Source organism: Lissotriton vulgaris, chromosome 1_1 (assembly GCF_964263255.1).
Source record: "Lissotriton vulgaris chromosome 1_1, aLisVul1.2, whole genome shotgun sequence".
NCBI classification, from domain to species: Eukaryota; Metazoa; Chordata; class Amphibia; order Caudata; family Salamandridae; genus Lissotriton; species Lissotriton vulgaris.
Genome location: NC_141685.1, coordinates 176,335,554 through 176,349,283, shown reverse-complemented (window position 1 = coordinate 176,349,283; position 13,730 = coordinate 176,335,554). Strand labels below are relative to the sequence as shown.

General features: G+C 43.7%; 1 protein-coding gene across 2 annotated transcripts in view; it reads left to right on the top strand.

Moving 5' to 3' along the window:
• The window catches only part of LOC147738059 (uncharacterized), an 84,591-nt gene extending 71,280 nt beyond the window's left edge, over window positions 1-13,311 (top strand). Inside the window, exons 2-3 of one of the 2 annotated variants that reach the window (XR_015307449.1) lie at window positions 4,482-8,772; window positions 9,057-13,311. Coding sequence is in view for 1 of the 2 variants with exons in the window: in XM_086952109.1 (XP_086808235.1) it covers window positions 5,602-6,747 (1,146 nt within the window). In the remaining variant the exon portion in view is untranslated. Of the gene's footprint in view, window positions 1-4,481 lie in introns of both variants that reach the window. The other variant, XM_086952109.1, reaches the window with a different exon arrangement.
• The last annotated feature ends 419 nt before the right edge of the window (window positions 13,312-13,730 follow it).

The window sequence follows — 13,730 nt, the reverse complement described above, 5'->3', positions numbered from 1 at the left end:
CTAAATAGAAACAGAAATAGTAGCAGTTTGGTGTTTGAATGGAGAACTCTGGAATTACTGTATGGGCGGAGACTTGACCTAAGATGGCCTGGTTCTTTGACTTTCGTAGACCGATAGGCCAGGGTTATAGCTTTGAACTCAATTCTTTTAGCGATGGGGAGCCAGTGCAATTTGCGAAGGTATGGGGAGATGTGTTGCCTAAGTGAGATGCCCCCGACCAAACGGGCAGCAGCATTTTGCACTGTCTGGAGTCTGTGGCACAGACCTGCTGTCAAGCCCAGATAAAGTCTGTTGGCATAGTCAAGATGCGAGGTTATAAGTGCTTGGACTATGGTTTTACGGTTATCGCTGGGCAGATAATTTATGAGTTTTTTTATGATTATGATTTCAAAGAAGCAGGCAGCCGAGACTGTTTGTACCTGATACATAAAGGATAAACGGTTGTCCCATCAGAACCCCAGATTTCTAACCGAGTCCTTAGGGAGAGGAGCCTGGCTCAGGTCTTCCGGCCACCATAAATTAGAGTCTAACGGGGATGGTTGGTTGAAGAACAGGACCTCGATTTTTCCAGCATTGAGGCTGAGAAAATTTAAGTCCATCCGTTTCGCAATATTCCTAAGGCATAACTTCAGGGGGTCGAAGGTGGTGGATATTGGCTCTTCAAAGAAAAAAAGGAGCTGAATATCGTCAGCATATGATGTAATTTTAATGCCTGATTGTGAGATCATTTCGGCCAGAGGGGTAAAATACACATTAAAGAGGAGCGGACTCAGCGAAGAGCCTTGAGGGACACCCCATTTAAGTGGCCTAACTGAGGAGGTATAGGGGGGAGTATGAACCTGTTGTTTACGGTTCGAGAGGAATGAGGCAATCCAATTTAGAACCGTACCCTGGATACCAATGGATCTTAACCGTCTCAGCAGGATTAAATGAGAAACGGTGTCAAATGCTGCCAATAAATCCAGCAGCACTAACACCGCCCTCGAACCCCGGTCAAGAGTCCACCGCACAGAATCCGCCATTTCAATCAGGGCCGACTCTGTGCTGTCGCCCGAGCGAAATCCACGCTGAGAATCACGAAGGAGACCATGGGAGTCTACAAAGCTGGCAAGTTGTTGATGAGCCAATTTTTCCAGGATCTTGACCGGGGCTGGAAGAAGGGAGATCAGCCTATAGTTTCCCGGGGTCTCTGGATCCGCATTGGCTTTTTTCAAAATAGGGACAAGAAATGCGTATTTCCAAGCTTCGGGATACATGCCCGATCTCAGGGAGGCGTTCCATATGGAGTTAAGATGGGGGTTGAGGAATGCAGCTAGTGCTTTATATTGTTTTGCTGGCCAAGGGTCACTGGGAGAGCCAGATTTGCATTTGAGCAATTCCTGGAGGGAGATGTCTTCAGATATTTCAGAGAATTCCGCGAGGATTGGAGCCGAGGATTTATAAATCTTCTGTTCCTCCACAATATCAGAGCTATCCTTTGTAGGAAAAGAGGCATAGATAAGAGCAATTTTCTCTTCAAAGAACTCACAGAGAGTTGAGTACAGAGAGACTGAGACACAGGCTGACGCCGATTCAAAGCCTGTGGATCAGTGAAGGATCTAACAATTTTGAAGATCTCTCTGGGGGCATTGCTAGCTTTATCAATTCTATCTGATAGAAAACTTCTTTTGTGTTTTATAATAAGTTTACGATATTCTTTAAGGGCTGTCCGGCACTCAATTTTACTTTCTGTGGAATACTTCAGTCTTCAGCAGCGTTCCAATATTTTGCAAGCAGACTTTTTCTGTTTCAATTCCTCCGAATACCAAGGGGCTGCAGGTGAGGACCTGAAGGTTTTAATTGGTCTAAGAGGGGCCAGTGAGTCTATTGCCTTGCCCATCCAATCATTAAGGTTGGCAATACTTGAGTCCAGGTCAGAAGCTGGGGGCGGACAGGAGTCTTTTAAATACTCTTGGAGGGATTCAGGGGAAATTTTGCTCCAGTTTCTACCGAATTCCTTAGGGGTTAAAAAGGGTCTATCATGATGGGTCATGTGGATAGAAAAGGGAATAAGATAGTGATCAGACCATATAACTGGTATGGGATCCTCAACCAGAAAGTCAGGGAGATTAGAGCAAATTAGATCTAGCGTGTGACCGAATCTGTGTGTTGGGAGTGCTACTAGTTGGAAAAGATTACAGGCAGCCAATGCGGAGATGAAATTCGAACTGAGGGGACAAGTAGCATTTTCCACATGCAGGTTAAAGTCTCCTTGGACCGTGAAATTGGCATACCGCGTGCATGCTTGGATGATATAATCCGTCATGGCTGGTAGATGGGAGGAGCTGGAGTGAGGGGGACGATACATCAGAAGGCCAGCACATGAAATTGAAGCCGACAATTTGATGCAAAAGGGAAGACCTTCAATGCAATCAATTTGATCGTAATGGGGAGAAGTAACCGTCCATTTAGATTTATAAATAACTGCCACCCCACCCCCTTGTTTACCATTTTGTCGATTGGCACATATAATACTGTGGCCTTCAGGAATGGCCAAAGTCAGGGCGGGGTTTGTCTCCTCACTTAACCAGGTTTCTGTCAAGAAAAGGAGGTCCCAATCATTATCCTTAAGGGACTGCAGAATGTCTAGAGAATGTTTAACCAGTGATCTGCAGTTTATTAGTGCAGTTTTAAGAGGTATTGTCACCTTGGGGCCCAGGGGTAATGATGAGCTAAGTAAAGAAGAATATCTATCCCGTGTGATGTATTTGTTCAAGGAGAAACCACAACACTTACATGAGAGATCCAAGCTCCGGGTTTCAGATGTGTGGTGCAGGGCGTGGGGGCGCCAAGTAGGTCTAAGTGCAAGTATCTCCATCTGGCTATATGAAGTCCTATGGGTGATGTTAAATCAGGCAGCGTTTCCTGCCCCGGCCATGTGCTGGTCGCGGACGGGCGCAGACGGGCTTCCCTTAGGCGCGCCCGTTGCGCGCGTCCGGTTAGGTATAGCCATTTTATCCTGGTGAGGGCGGGAGAGGCCAACAACTAGACCGCCACCCTGAGACTTCCCCCACAATGGCGGCTCTGTAGAGCACAGGTTGGTTGGCTTCCCACGTCAGTGCCCAAATCGGCTGATGAGGGGAAGTGTGCAAAGCGTGCAGGAAGGTAGGAACAAGTGCAAATAAGCTGGGGCAAAGATGTTTAAAATTCAATTAAAAACTAAACGCTTGACTATGTTCCCGGCTTCCGCCTCAGGAACTGCTATCTGTGCAATCTGCGTGCGTGAGCCCCAGTGCGTCTTTAATCCTGGTGAGGGCGGGAGAGGCCAACAACTAGACCTCTACCCGAGACTTCCCCCCAAAATGGCGGCTCTGTAGAGCACAGGTTGCTTGGCTTCCCGCCCAAATTGGCTGATGAGGGTAAGTGTGCAAAGCGTGCAGGAAGGTAGGAGCAAGTGCAAATAAGCTGGTGCGAAGAAGTTTAAAATACAATTAAAAACACCACTTTGCCACTGGATTCAAGCAAGCATGGCTGAAGACGGCTGGAATGCCACAAACCGGTCCTAGGAAGTTTGTTTCCGGTCCAGGGAAGGCATGGCTTGGCAGTTTGGGCTGGACTGTTCCTATGAGGCACAGGGTCAGACTGATTTGCATATGGCCATGTCTGAACTGGGGTGGCAGAGTGGGATAAAGAACGGTGATGGATTAAACCCAGATCTGTTGACTGGGTGTTAGTGTTTGATTGGTTCAGATGCTCTGTCCATCACCACCCCCTTTTGTACCGCTTTGTTCACCAGAAGTTGGCAGGGTATGCTCAGACGTGAGTCCCTTGCTCACTTTGCCACTGGATTCAAGCAAGCCTGGCTGAAGACAGCTGGAATGCCAGAAACCGGTCCTAGGAAGCTTGTTTCCGGTCCAGGGAAGGCATGACTTAACAGTTCGGGCTGGACTGTTCACATGAGGCACAGGGTCAGACTGATTTACATATGGTCATGTCTGAACTGGGGTGGCAGAGTGGGCTAAAGAACGGTGATGGATCAAACCCAGATCTGTTGACTGGGTGTGAGTGTTTGATTGGTTCAGATGCTCCGTCCATCACCACCCCCTTTTGTACTGCATGGGAGAAAGATCATTGTTTGTGGTGCTGGGAAAGGGAGACTCTTATGAGGGTGGGCATGCTTGCTCTTTGAGATATTGCTTGCGTGGTTTGGGGACTTGTGTGAAGAGGTATACTACACAGTCAGTGGGAGGAAGTTTTGATCAGACACTTGAATAGCTTACTGATGATTACTGATGCGCACAAAACTGTACATCAGAATTTCTATATTTAGACCTCTTCAACCTAGTGTCCCATTGTTCTCAAGCTTTCTATCCAAAATGCCTGGATCCCTCTCATTCCTCTCTCAAAATGAACTCAGACTCTGGATGTCTGTATTAGCTAATAAATGTTATTCCTTTGTTCCAGTTTGCATTCTTTAACAATCTCTGTTTTTAAATCCACAGGTGATTGAAGAGTGGGCATGGAAGACAAAATGGTAGTCAGTAATAAGCAAATAATTGAAAACTATTAAAGGACAATGCTAAAGAAGTAAAGTTGCTTCAGAGCTCCAACAAAAGAAAAGTATCTAATGAAAAGATGTGGTGAGAAACTTGGATTTGAGTAAAATAAAGAATGTGACAGCAGTTTCTCTAAATAGACTTCCTGCTGCTCTAATGGTAATTGAAGAATGCCCTGGAGATGCTAACCAAGGGCAAGAAACCATCTGTCTGAACCAGAGAGGTCACGCATCAGTCTTAAGTTCTATCCAGTCCAAGAGAAGATAACACACACAGAACAAGTGGGACTTGAAGAGTTTTTAACTGACCTCAGCAAATGGAACACTTGAGCACCATATCCAGTGAATTGTCTTTATATCAAAAACAAATATCTGTTTGTCACTTATAGAGTGTAAACGAAGCTGCTTAAAAGACAGGTAGTCCGCTTAGAACTAAGATACCTCTTAGTTATGAACAAGCGATGTGGGTATATCAGGGACAAAGGGAAGGAGAATGAGGGGAAAAAATGCACCTCTGTGACCAATGGCCACCTTTTGCTTGTAGTCCAGGTCCCCGTGTCCACTATCATTCTTGCCCATTAGATGGGACCTCGGGTACTTGTTACCAAGCAAGACCTGTACAATCTTTAACATCCTCATTGTAGTCTTATATACAGACATAGAAGACATCCATAAGAAGGGTGGCCAGAAACAATGTGCTGCTACTGATGCACAATAGTATTCTAAATGTTCATGCCAATACATTATGTGAATATGTACCTAGCTTTGAAAAACTGAACACCAACCAAAGACCTGATCAATGCTTCATTAACTCATAAATAAATAAGTATGAGAAAAGGGTTAAAGAATCCACATGGATGTAATGAAGAGGCAATAATCCCATGAGAGGCTTCCCCATAAGTACCAGCAGCTGCTGATATTAAGGTTGTAGGGTGAATTAGGTTGCCTACAGAGGTTATAAACTGTGAACTCTACAGAGAAGTGATCTTTGGCTAAATAAAAGTGTTAAGTTGATCAAGTGCAGCACATTTGAGTGGGTGATGCTGAATAAGAATTAGTATTGTCTTATGGTGTGTCTGCTAGAAAAATCCCAACTTAGAAATAATAACTTCAGAAAGAAATCTTATCTCATAATGGAATGTATACAAGTCAAAACCGAACTTGGAGATATTAGCATCAAAAAGAAGTCTCATACCTGTTCTGAATGTGAGAAGAGCTTTAGTTGTCAATCCAGACTCAGTCAGCATGAGAAAATTCACACTGGGGAAAAACTTCATCAGTGCTCTGAATGCCTGAAACGCTTCACTCGCAAACACCAGCTGACTCAACATGTGAGAATTCACACTGGGGAAAAACCTCATAAGTGCTCTGAATGCCACAAAGGTTTCCGTTGTAAATTCAGCCTTATTCAACATGAGAGAATACATACTGGAGAAAAACCTTTTCATTGCTCTGAATGTCTGAGAAGCTTCCATTGTAAAACCCTTCTCAGTCAACATGAGAACACTCACACTGGACAGAAACCGTATCAGTGCTCTGAATGCCTAAATTGTTACCAATGTAAATCAGATCTCACTCGACATGAGAGAACGCATACTGGGCAAAAACCTCATAAGTGTTCTGAATGCCAGAAAACCTTCAGTCGGAAAACCATTCTCACCCGGCATGAGTTAACCCATTCTGGGCAGAAATCCCATCAGTGCTCTGAATGTCCAAAAAACTTTAGTCGTAAATACCTTCTCACTCGACATGAGAGAACCCACACCGGAGAAAAACCATATCACTGCTCTGAATGCCATAAAAGATATGGTCTGAAAAGTGGTCTTAAATTCCATGAGAGAACTCACACTGGGGAGAAACCATATAAGTGCTCTGAATGTCACAATAACTTTAGAGATAGAACTAGTCTCACTCACCATGAACAAACTCACACTGGGCAAAAACCTTATCAGTGCTCTGAATGCCTAAAAAAGTTCAGTTATAAAACCAGTCTTATTGTACATCAGAGAACTCACACTGGGGAAAAACCTTTTCAGTGCCTTGAATGCCAGAAAAGCTTCAGTTATAAACGCAGACTAACTTTACACGAGAGAACTCATTCGGGGGAAAAACCTCATCAGTGCTCTGAATGCCAGAAAACCTTTAGTCTGAAAAGTCATCTTACTGTTCATGAGAGAACACACAATGAGGGAAGAACCTTTTCGGTGCTCTGAATTCCAGAGAAGATTTAGTTATAAAATAATTCTCACTCCACATATAAAAGCCCATCCTACCTAAAATAATGTATGAGTGTTATGAAGGCATGTAAAGATTCAATTGGAAGGTCAAAGTTATAAAGGAAAAGTGTTTATTAGTGTTTTGAAAGCCAAAAAAGCTTTAGTCAGAAAATTCATTTCAATGACCATGAAAGAATGCGTCCTGTGCCAAATCCTTATCACTGTTCTGAATGTCAGAAACACTTGAGTTGTAAAATGGACGCCCGTCGACATGAGTGAACCCCACTGATTGAAAAACCTTAAACATATATCCTTTGCCAGAAGCACTTGTCACACCCATTGCAGTGGTTGTAAACCATCTAGACTAAGAGCAAAACTGGTTTACTTCCCATCTCAAAAAGCTGACGCTGATAATTCCTCAAAAAGATCTTTGGTTCTACCAAGCACAGTTCACAGGCTCCTCTTCTAAGATTCATGGGTTACCTTCGCTACAGCTTTTAGAATGACATGATGTTTTCCTTTTTTCTTTTATACATATCTTTATCGCACGCACATTTTATAGCTTATGTTTTAACACACCCCTCCAAGTGGACAGTCCATTCTTAAGATTGATTCATGTCACGTCTTATACACAGATCAAACATGTATACATATATTGCTATCTTTCCCACGTAGAAGACACCTGCGGAAAAATGTATCCAATTGACCCCCATTCCCACATCTTATAGTGAATAGAAAGGTGCTCTACTATCCCTCTTATAGTATAGCCACCCACCCGTCGGAGGTGCCCACACCCTTGACCCTTTTCTCCTTGCCCCCTCTCCTTTTTTTTGCATATACTGCCACTTCCGTATGATAAATAGCCATTAGACGAGTGAGCCATTGTTGGATCAATGGTGCTGAGAGGTCTTGCCATGCCGTAGCCAAGCTTAGCCGAAAATCCATCATTACAATAAACTCAAATGCCTGTGCCTGGCTAGGGATTGATTCATTACTAATCCCCAGTAATATAAGTTGTGGGCTCTGCACTATACTTAGTCCCAGTTTTCCCGCCAGGAACTCAGTAATGTCCCCAATCAGGCCACCTAGGGCTGGGCAGGTTGCAAACAGCGTATCAAATGCGCCCCGTGTGAATGGCATTGGGTACAATGTTCATTTCTGGTTCCACCCCATTTAGCTATTTCCCCCAACGTGTAGTACAACTTGTAATCTGTTTTAAAATGCTGTACTTGAGAAAGGCAAAACTTAAGATTGTCTGTGCCAGATTTCTGGACTCCGAGAGACGTCTTTTCCTGCTTGAACCTTCTCTTCCCACAACATTATCTGCTTTTCCATATCATCTGGCATGAGCTTATTCAAGAACTGATAAAGCTTCCCGATGGGGGTTTGCTAATCGTAATCAGTAAAAAAATCACAGAGAAATTGGGGAAATTTGGACACAGCTAAATGTTATCAAATTTTGTTAAACAATGCCCCTGCGCAGGATTCCATTTCTCTAGCTTCTTTGAATAGGATTTATAATTGGATTGCCTCCGCGGCCAATACGTGCCTGCCATCGTCGGCTAAAAAATGTAATGGCCATTGCCCCCCTGCCCCGTGGTTTACGGAGCAGCTAAAAACTGAAAAAAGCAAGTGTAAAGCGGTATAAAGAAGTTGGAGAAGGAGCTAGGCTCCTGAGGCCAAACAGATTTATAAAGCCACACTGAAAAAATATCATGCATTGTGTAAAAAGGCATATGCTGACTATGTTTCCTCGTCTATTTCGGGGGCAAATAATTGCTCGCTGACTCTGTTTTCCATGTTTAAAAAGCTGCCAGGTTCTGGGACTGAGCCTAGTCCGCCTGTTCTTGATGAACCTCAATGTGATTCCCTTCCCAAGTTCTTCATAAACAAAGTTGAACAAATTCATCAGAAACTAGGGGGAATTAATTTGTCAACCCCGGCCCTGCAGAACACTACCCGGATGTATTCCGGGTCAGAAGTCTCACGGCTAAAATTGGAGCAGTGGGATCTTTTGGATCCGTCCGCGACCAGCACATGGCCGGGGCAGGAAACGCTGCCTGATTTAACATCACCCATAGGACTTCATATAGCCAGATGGAGATACTTGCACTTAGACCTACTTGGCGCCCCCACGCCCTGCACCACACATCTGAAACCCGGAGCTTGGATCTCTCATGTAAGTGTTGTGGTTTCTCCTTGAACAAATACATCACACGGGATAGATATTCTTCTTTACTTAGCTCATCATTACCCCTGGGCCCCAAGGTGACAATACCTCTTAAAACTGCACTAATAAACTGCAGATCACTGGTTATTAAAAATTTTAACTAGTATTAAATCGGGTTCTCCATGTGATCTGCTTCCAGCCACAGTGCTTCTTCAGATGTAACAACCCGCTCTTGGATTAGTGATGGGACTACTAAACGCTTCTCTTAGAGAAGCACAGATGCCCACAGTCTGGAAACATGCAATGGTCTTACCTCTGTTAAAAAAGCCAAATGCAGATCTAACCATGCCATCTAATTTTAGACCCATTTCCCTGCTCCCGACTTTCTCGAAGGTCTTGGAGAAACACGTTAATGGCCAGTTACCTTTGTTTGTGGAAGCATCCCAATTTTTGAACAACTCGCAATCAGGATTCAGAGCAGGGTTCTCTACGGAGACCACATTGATAGGCGTTACTGAGATGTTACGCCAGTGCTTGGACGCCGGCGACACAGTTGCCCTTATTTTATTAGATCTAAGTGCCGCTTTTGATACAGTTTCTCATACCGTATTACTTGAATCTTTACAGGCACTGGGTATTGCTGGGACTGCGCTTGGCTGGGTGTCTTCCTTTTTAGCGGAATGAACATTCCAGGTGTTCTCTACCAGGGCCTCTTCAAAGTCTTATTCTTCCCTGTATGGTGTGCCACAGGGCTCTATTTTGAGCCCGTTGTTTTTCAATATTTATGTGCAACCATTAGCAATGATTGCGGAAGCTGCAGGGCTTGCATTGTTTTCCTATGCTGATGATACACAAATCATCTTTTCATTATCAGCAGGGGGGAAACAGGACCCTTCTAATCTGGAATTAGGCTTGCGCAAGATTGCAGTATCAATGCAACTCAATTTGCTCAAGCTTAACGGGGAAAAGACGGAAGTACTCATTTTTGGGAATGAGTCTGAACGTTGGGGCCCCCAACATTGGCTAGCTGAAATGGGACCTTTACCCACGCCATCCTCTCAGGCACGCAATCTAGGCTTTATTATCGACAATAAATTGTCAATGAAACAACAGGCAGTTCAGACAGCAGCCACCTGTTTTACCATCTTAAAATGGCTAAAAAAAATAATCTGGATGCTCCCTGTTGAGACCCAAAGAACAGTCATCCAGGCTCTAGTAACATCTCGCCTGGACTACGGTAACATTCTCTTCCGGGGTCTAACAGAGAGGTACTACGTAAGCTTCAGGTGGTGCAAAATTCTGCTGCCAGATTGCTTTGCGGCCTTTCCAGAATGTCCAACATGGGAAATGCCCTGAAAGAACTGCATTGGCTTAAGGTAGAACATCGCATAAAATTTAAAGCCTTATGCTATATGTTCAGAATAAAGATCGGCTCTGCCCCCAAATATCTACAAGATCTGGTTCATGAGTATCACCCCCGGCGCCTACTTCGCTCGTCATCAGGAGAACTGTTTGAAATCCCGAGGTTTAAATTGTCGAGAATGGGAAGCCGCTCCTTTTCTCTTCTTGGGCCAACCTTATGGAATTCCTTACCTGATGGGATGAGGAGGGAGAAGCTGTTTCCCCGTCTTCCGGAAACAATTAAAAAATAGTTTTTTTAACCAACATTGCTAATTCCGATATTGCGCTGGGAAACCCTTGTTGGATAGCTGTGCGCACTACAAAATAAAATTTAAAAAATAAAATTAAAAAAAAGAGCTGAAGATATTTTAAAAAACTAAGAGGGTTTTACACTTTGTTCAGTATATGGGTCAGTCTTGGAAGACCCAGCGGTGTTTGTGTGTTTAAATTCTGAGTTATCATTATGGCCACTCCCTCTTATCATGTGTGGGGATTTCTATATCAATTTGAATGTGGATTTGGTAGGCACGGGCCCTACAAAGTATAAAGGTCGTACATCTAAGGCTCTTCAGTCTCTGCTGGATCTAGGCTCCACCCATGTTCTGAGGGATGTTTGGAGAAAGAAATATACCTCAAATCCTTGTTTTACATATTTGACGTGAAGCTTTCCAATGGCAAGATCATTAATATGCTCACTAATATAAATGTCCCTTATCTGCCAGAATGAGATCATTGTCCTTGCAGACTGACGCCCCTTCTGGGATTCCTTTGCCACACTAGTTGAAAGCATTTGTAAATAAAATCATCAACAAACTAAAACATGTTACCACCTGCTCAAAAGCCTACAGTGCCAAAACCATTTAACATGACCAATATGCCTTCGTGACAATCATCACCATATTCGTCAAAACATCTCTGATGGTAGGAAACATCCCAGACATACATGCTATTATAATGAAACCTCTTGTAAAGACACCTGCCAGTGACCTGAACGTCCTTTCAATTATAGACTGATTTCTGGCCTGGACCAGTATTACTAAATCCTGGAATCTTAGTGACTTCTAGCCAGTCATCAGCCACCAAAGAGGTTAGTTGAATAATAAAATTCACGCTGCAAGTGCAAAGGAACACTTAATGTCAGTCTACACTGCGGACAGCATAGGTCACATTTTGAACTTCACTTATTCTTCAGTGGAAACCTGAATTTCTTTTTTGGAGACAAAAATGTCTACACCACTGGAAGAATCATCTGATTCTGATCATTTTGTTGCTGAAGAATTGATTACCATCCATGGTACTTCCCCCCCCCCCCCTCAAAGTACATGCAGTCCAGTATGCAACACTTAATGCTTTGAGTGCAGCCCGTTCAGACCACGCATCATCGCAGGGTGTGCACACGGTAAACACCAGACGTACCACTAACTCAGTACACCGTAAATAATCGCCACATGCCCTTGTTAAGGCAAAATTCAATAGTCAAAACATATTATTGCCAGAGCGGTCTGCCTGAACCACGCATCATGGCATGTTATGTACACGCTCAGTCCAAAAGGTACTACTAACTCAGTGCACCATAATTCATCACCACATGGCCGCATTCTGGCAGAATTCAACTGATTCTTCATTCATTATTTATAGAGTGCAGTACCAAACAAAGTAATGTCCCTCAAATCTACACAAAATCACCATGTGCCCTTACTAAGGCAGAATTCACAAGACAAAAACATTACTATCAGTACGGCCTGCCCGGACCACACATCATCGTAGGCTCCACATAACCTTGTTGTTTCAGGTACCACTAACTCAGTGCAAACCAAACTAAGTATAACACCTATCAAACCCTATACAATATCCCTTTAGTATGCTTCTTTTAAAAACTTCTTTTATATCACTTATAGATTTAGTTGAATAATAAAATTCACGCCGCATATATGTTCTATCTTTCACTTCAATCATGATTACAGATGATGCAGTCCACCCTAAGATCTACTCTGCGGACAGCAGGGTTTACAACTTGAATTCAGCTTTGCATCTACACTATAGACAGTAGGGAATTCAGCCTTGGTTTATGTAATGCAGAGACCATTATACTGTATGTATTCAGATTTTGTGAAAAAAAGCATTGTTCTATAACTGTACTGACTACTGGCTTCAATGTACACTGCGGAGAGTAGGGTTCACAATTTGAATTCAGCTTTGGATCTACACTACAGACAGCATTAAATTCAGCATCGATTTATTTAAAGCAGAGACAAAAAGTAGTGCTGTTGGACTGCTAGTATGCGCAAGCACGTTCAATCGCTGCATCCTGTGAACTATGGTCACAAAGAATGTAGAAGATAGCGCCAAAATGTACCTCTACCACCGGCAATACCAAATACCTCTGGGGTATCACCTTCAACATCGCCACCAGACATACGTCCCCAATTTGGGAAAGTTAGAATGCACTGCGGGAAGTGCAATCATTTAATTTGTTATGGGGAGCAATCAGTACACCTAGTTTGCACAGCAATTGATAACCATTGATGCTAGTTTTTTTTCCCCCTCAAAGTTCATACAGTACTGTAGGCAACAGTGAATGGTTTGAGTGCAGCCCGTTCAGACCACGCATCATTGCAGGGTGAGCACACGCTAAACACTAGACGTACCAGTAACTCAGTACACTGTAAATAATCACCACATGCCCTTGTTAAGGCAAAATTCAATAGTCAAAACACAGTCTTACCAGTGCGGTCTGCCTGAACCACACATCACCGCAGGTTCAACACAAACCGACCCTACCTTAGTGCACCACAACTCATGAACCCTTTACGATAGAATCTTCTGTGTATTATTTCACATGTAGTGCTACTACCTTTGTACAGCAGAAGTCATAAACCATTTATGATTGAATAACTGTGTATACTATCATGATTACTATTCTACTTGTTACCAATAGCAACATAATAAAATGGAGTTGAGCGAATGTGCCCGTACCCACTTCAACTATCTATCTGTTTCTGTGTATTTATTATGTTTGTAAAATGCAGCTCCTTCGCCCTACCACATTATATTGTGCTGTAAACAACGTATGCAACTATCTTACTTCTGCAATAACAAAACCTTCTATTATATAGCTTTCTCTCGCTAATTCTAAAAATGGAAAGGGGCGACCATTCGGTCCCCCCGAACGTATGGTGGAGTACCTCGATCCCCCCGGGAAGCCATCTTGGGCGGGAGGCGAGTCTCGGCTGGTATGCCCGAAGCGGCGTAGCCGGGGCGTGCCTTTTTCCCGCCCTAGAGTGGGCTGGCCTAGACACCGACGCGGCCGACCACGCCCTCGGAGGCAGGCGGGGGCGGGTTCACGCCCACCCTGAAGACGGATAAAAGGAGCGGAAGCCAAGAAAGCATCCTCTTGTTCCTGTGCTCT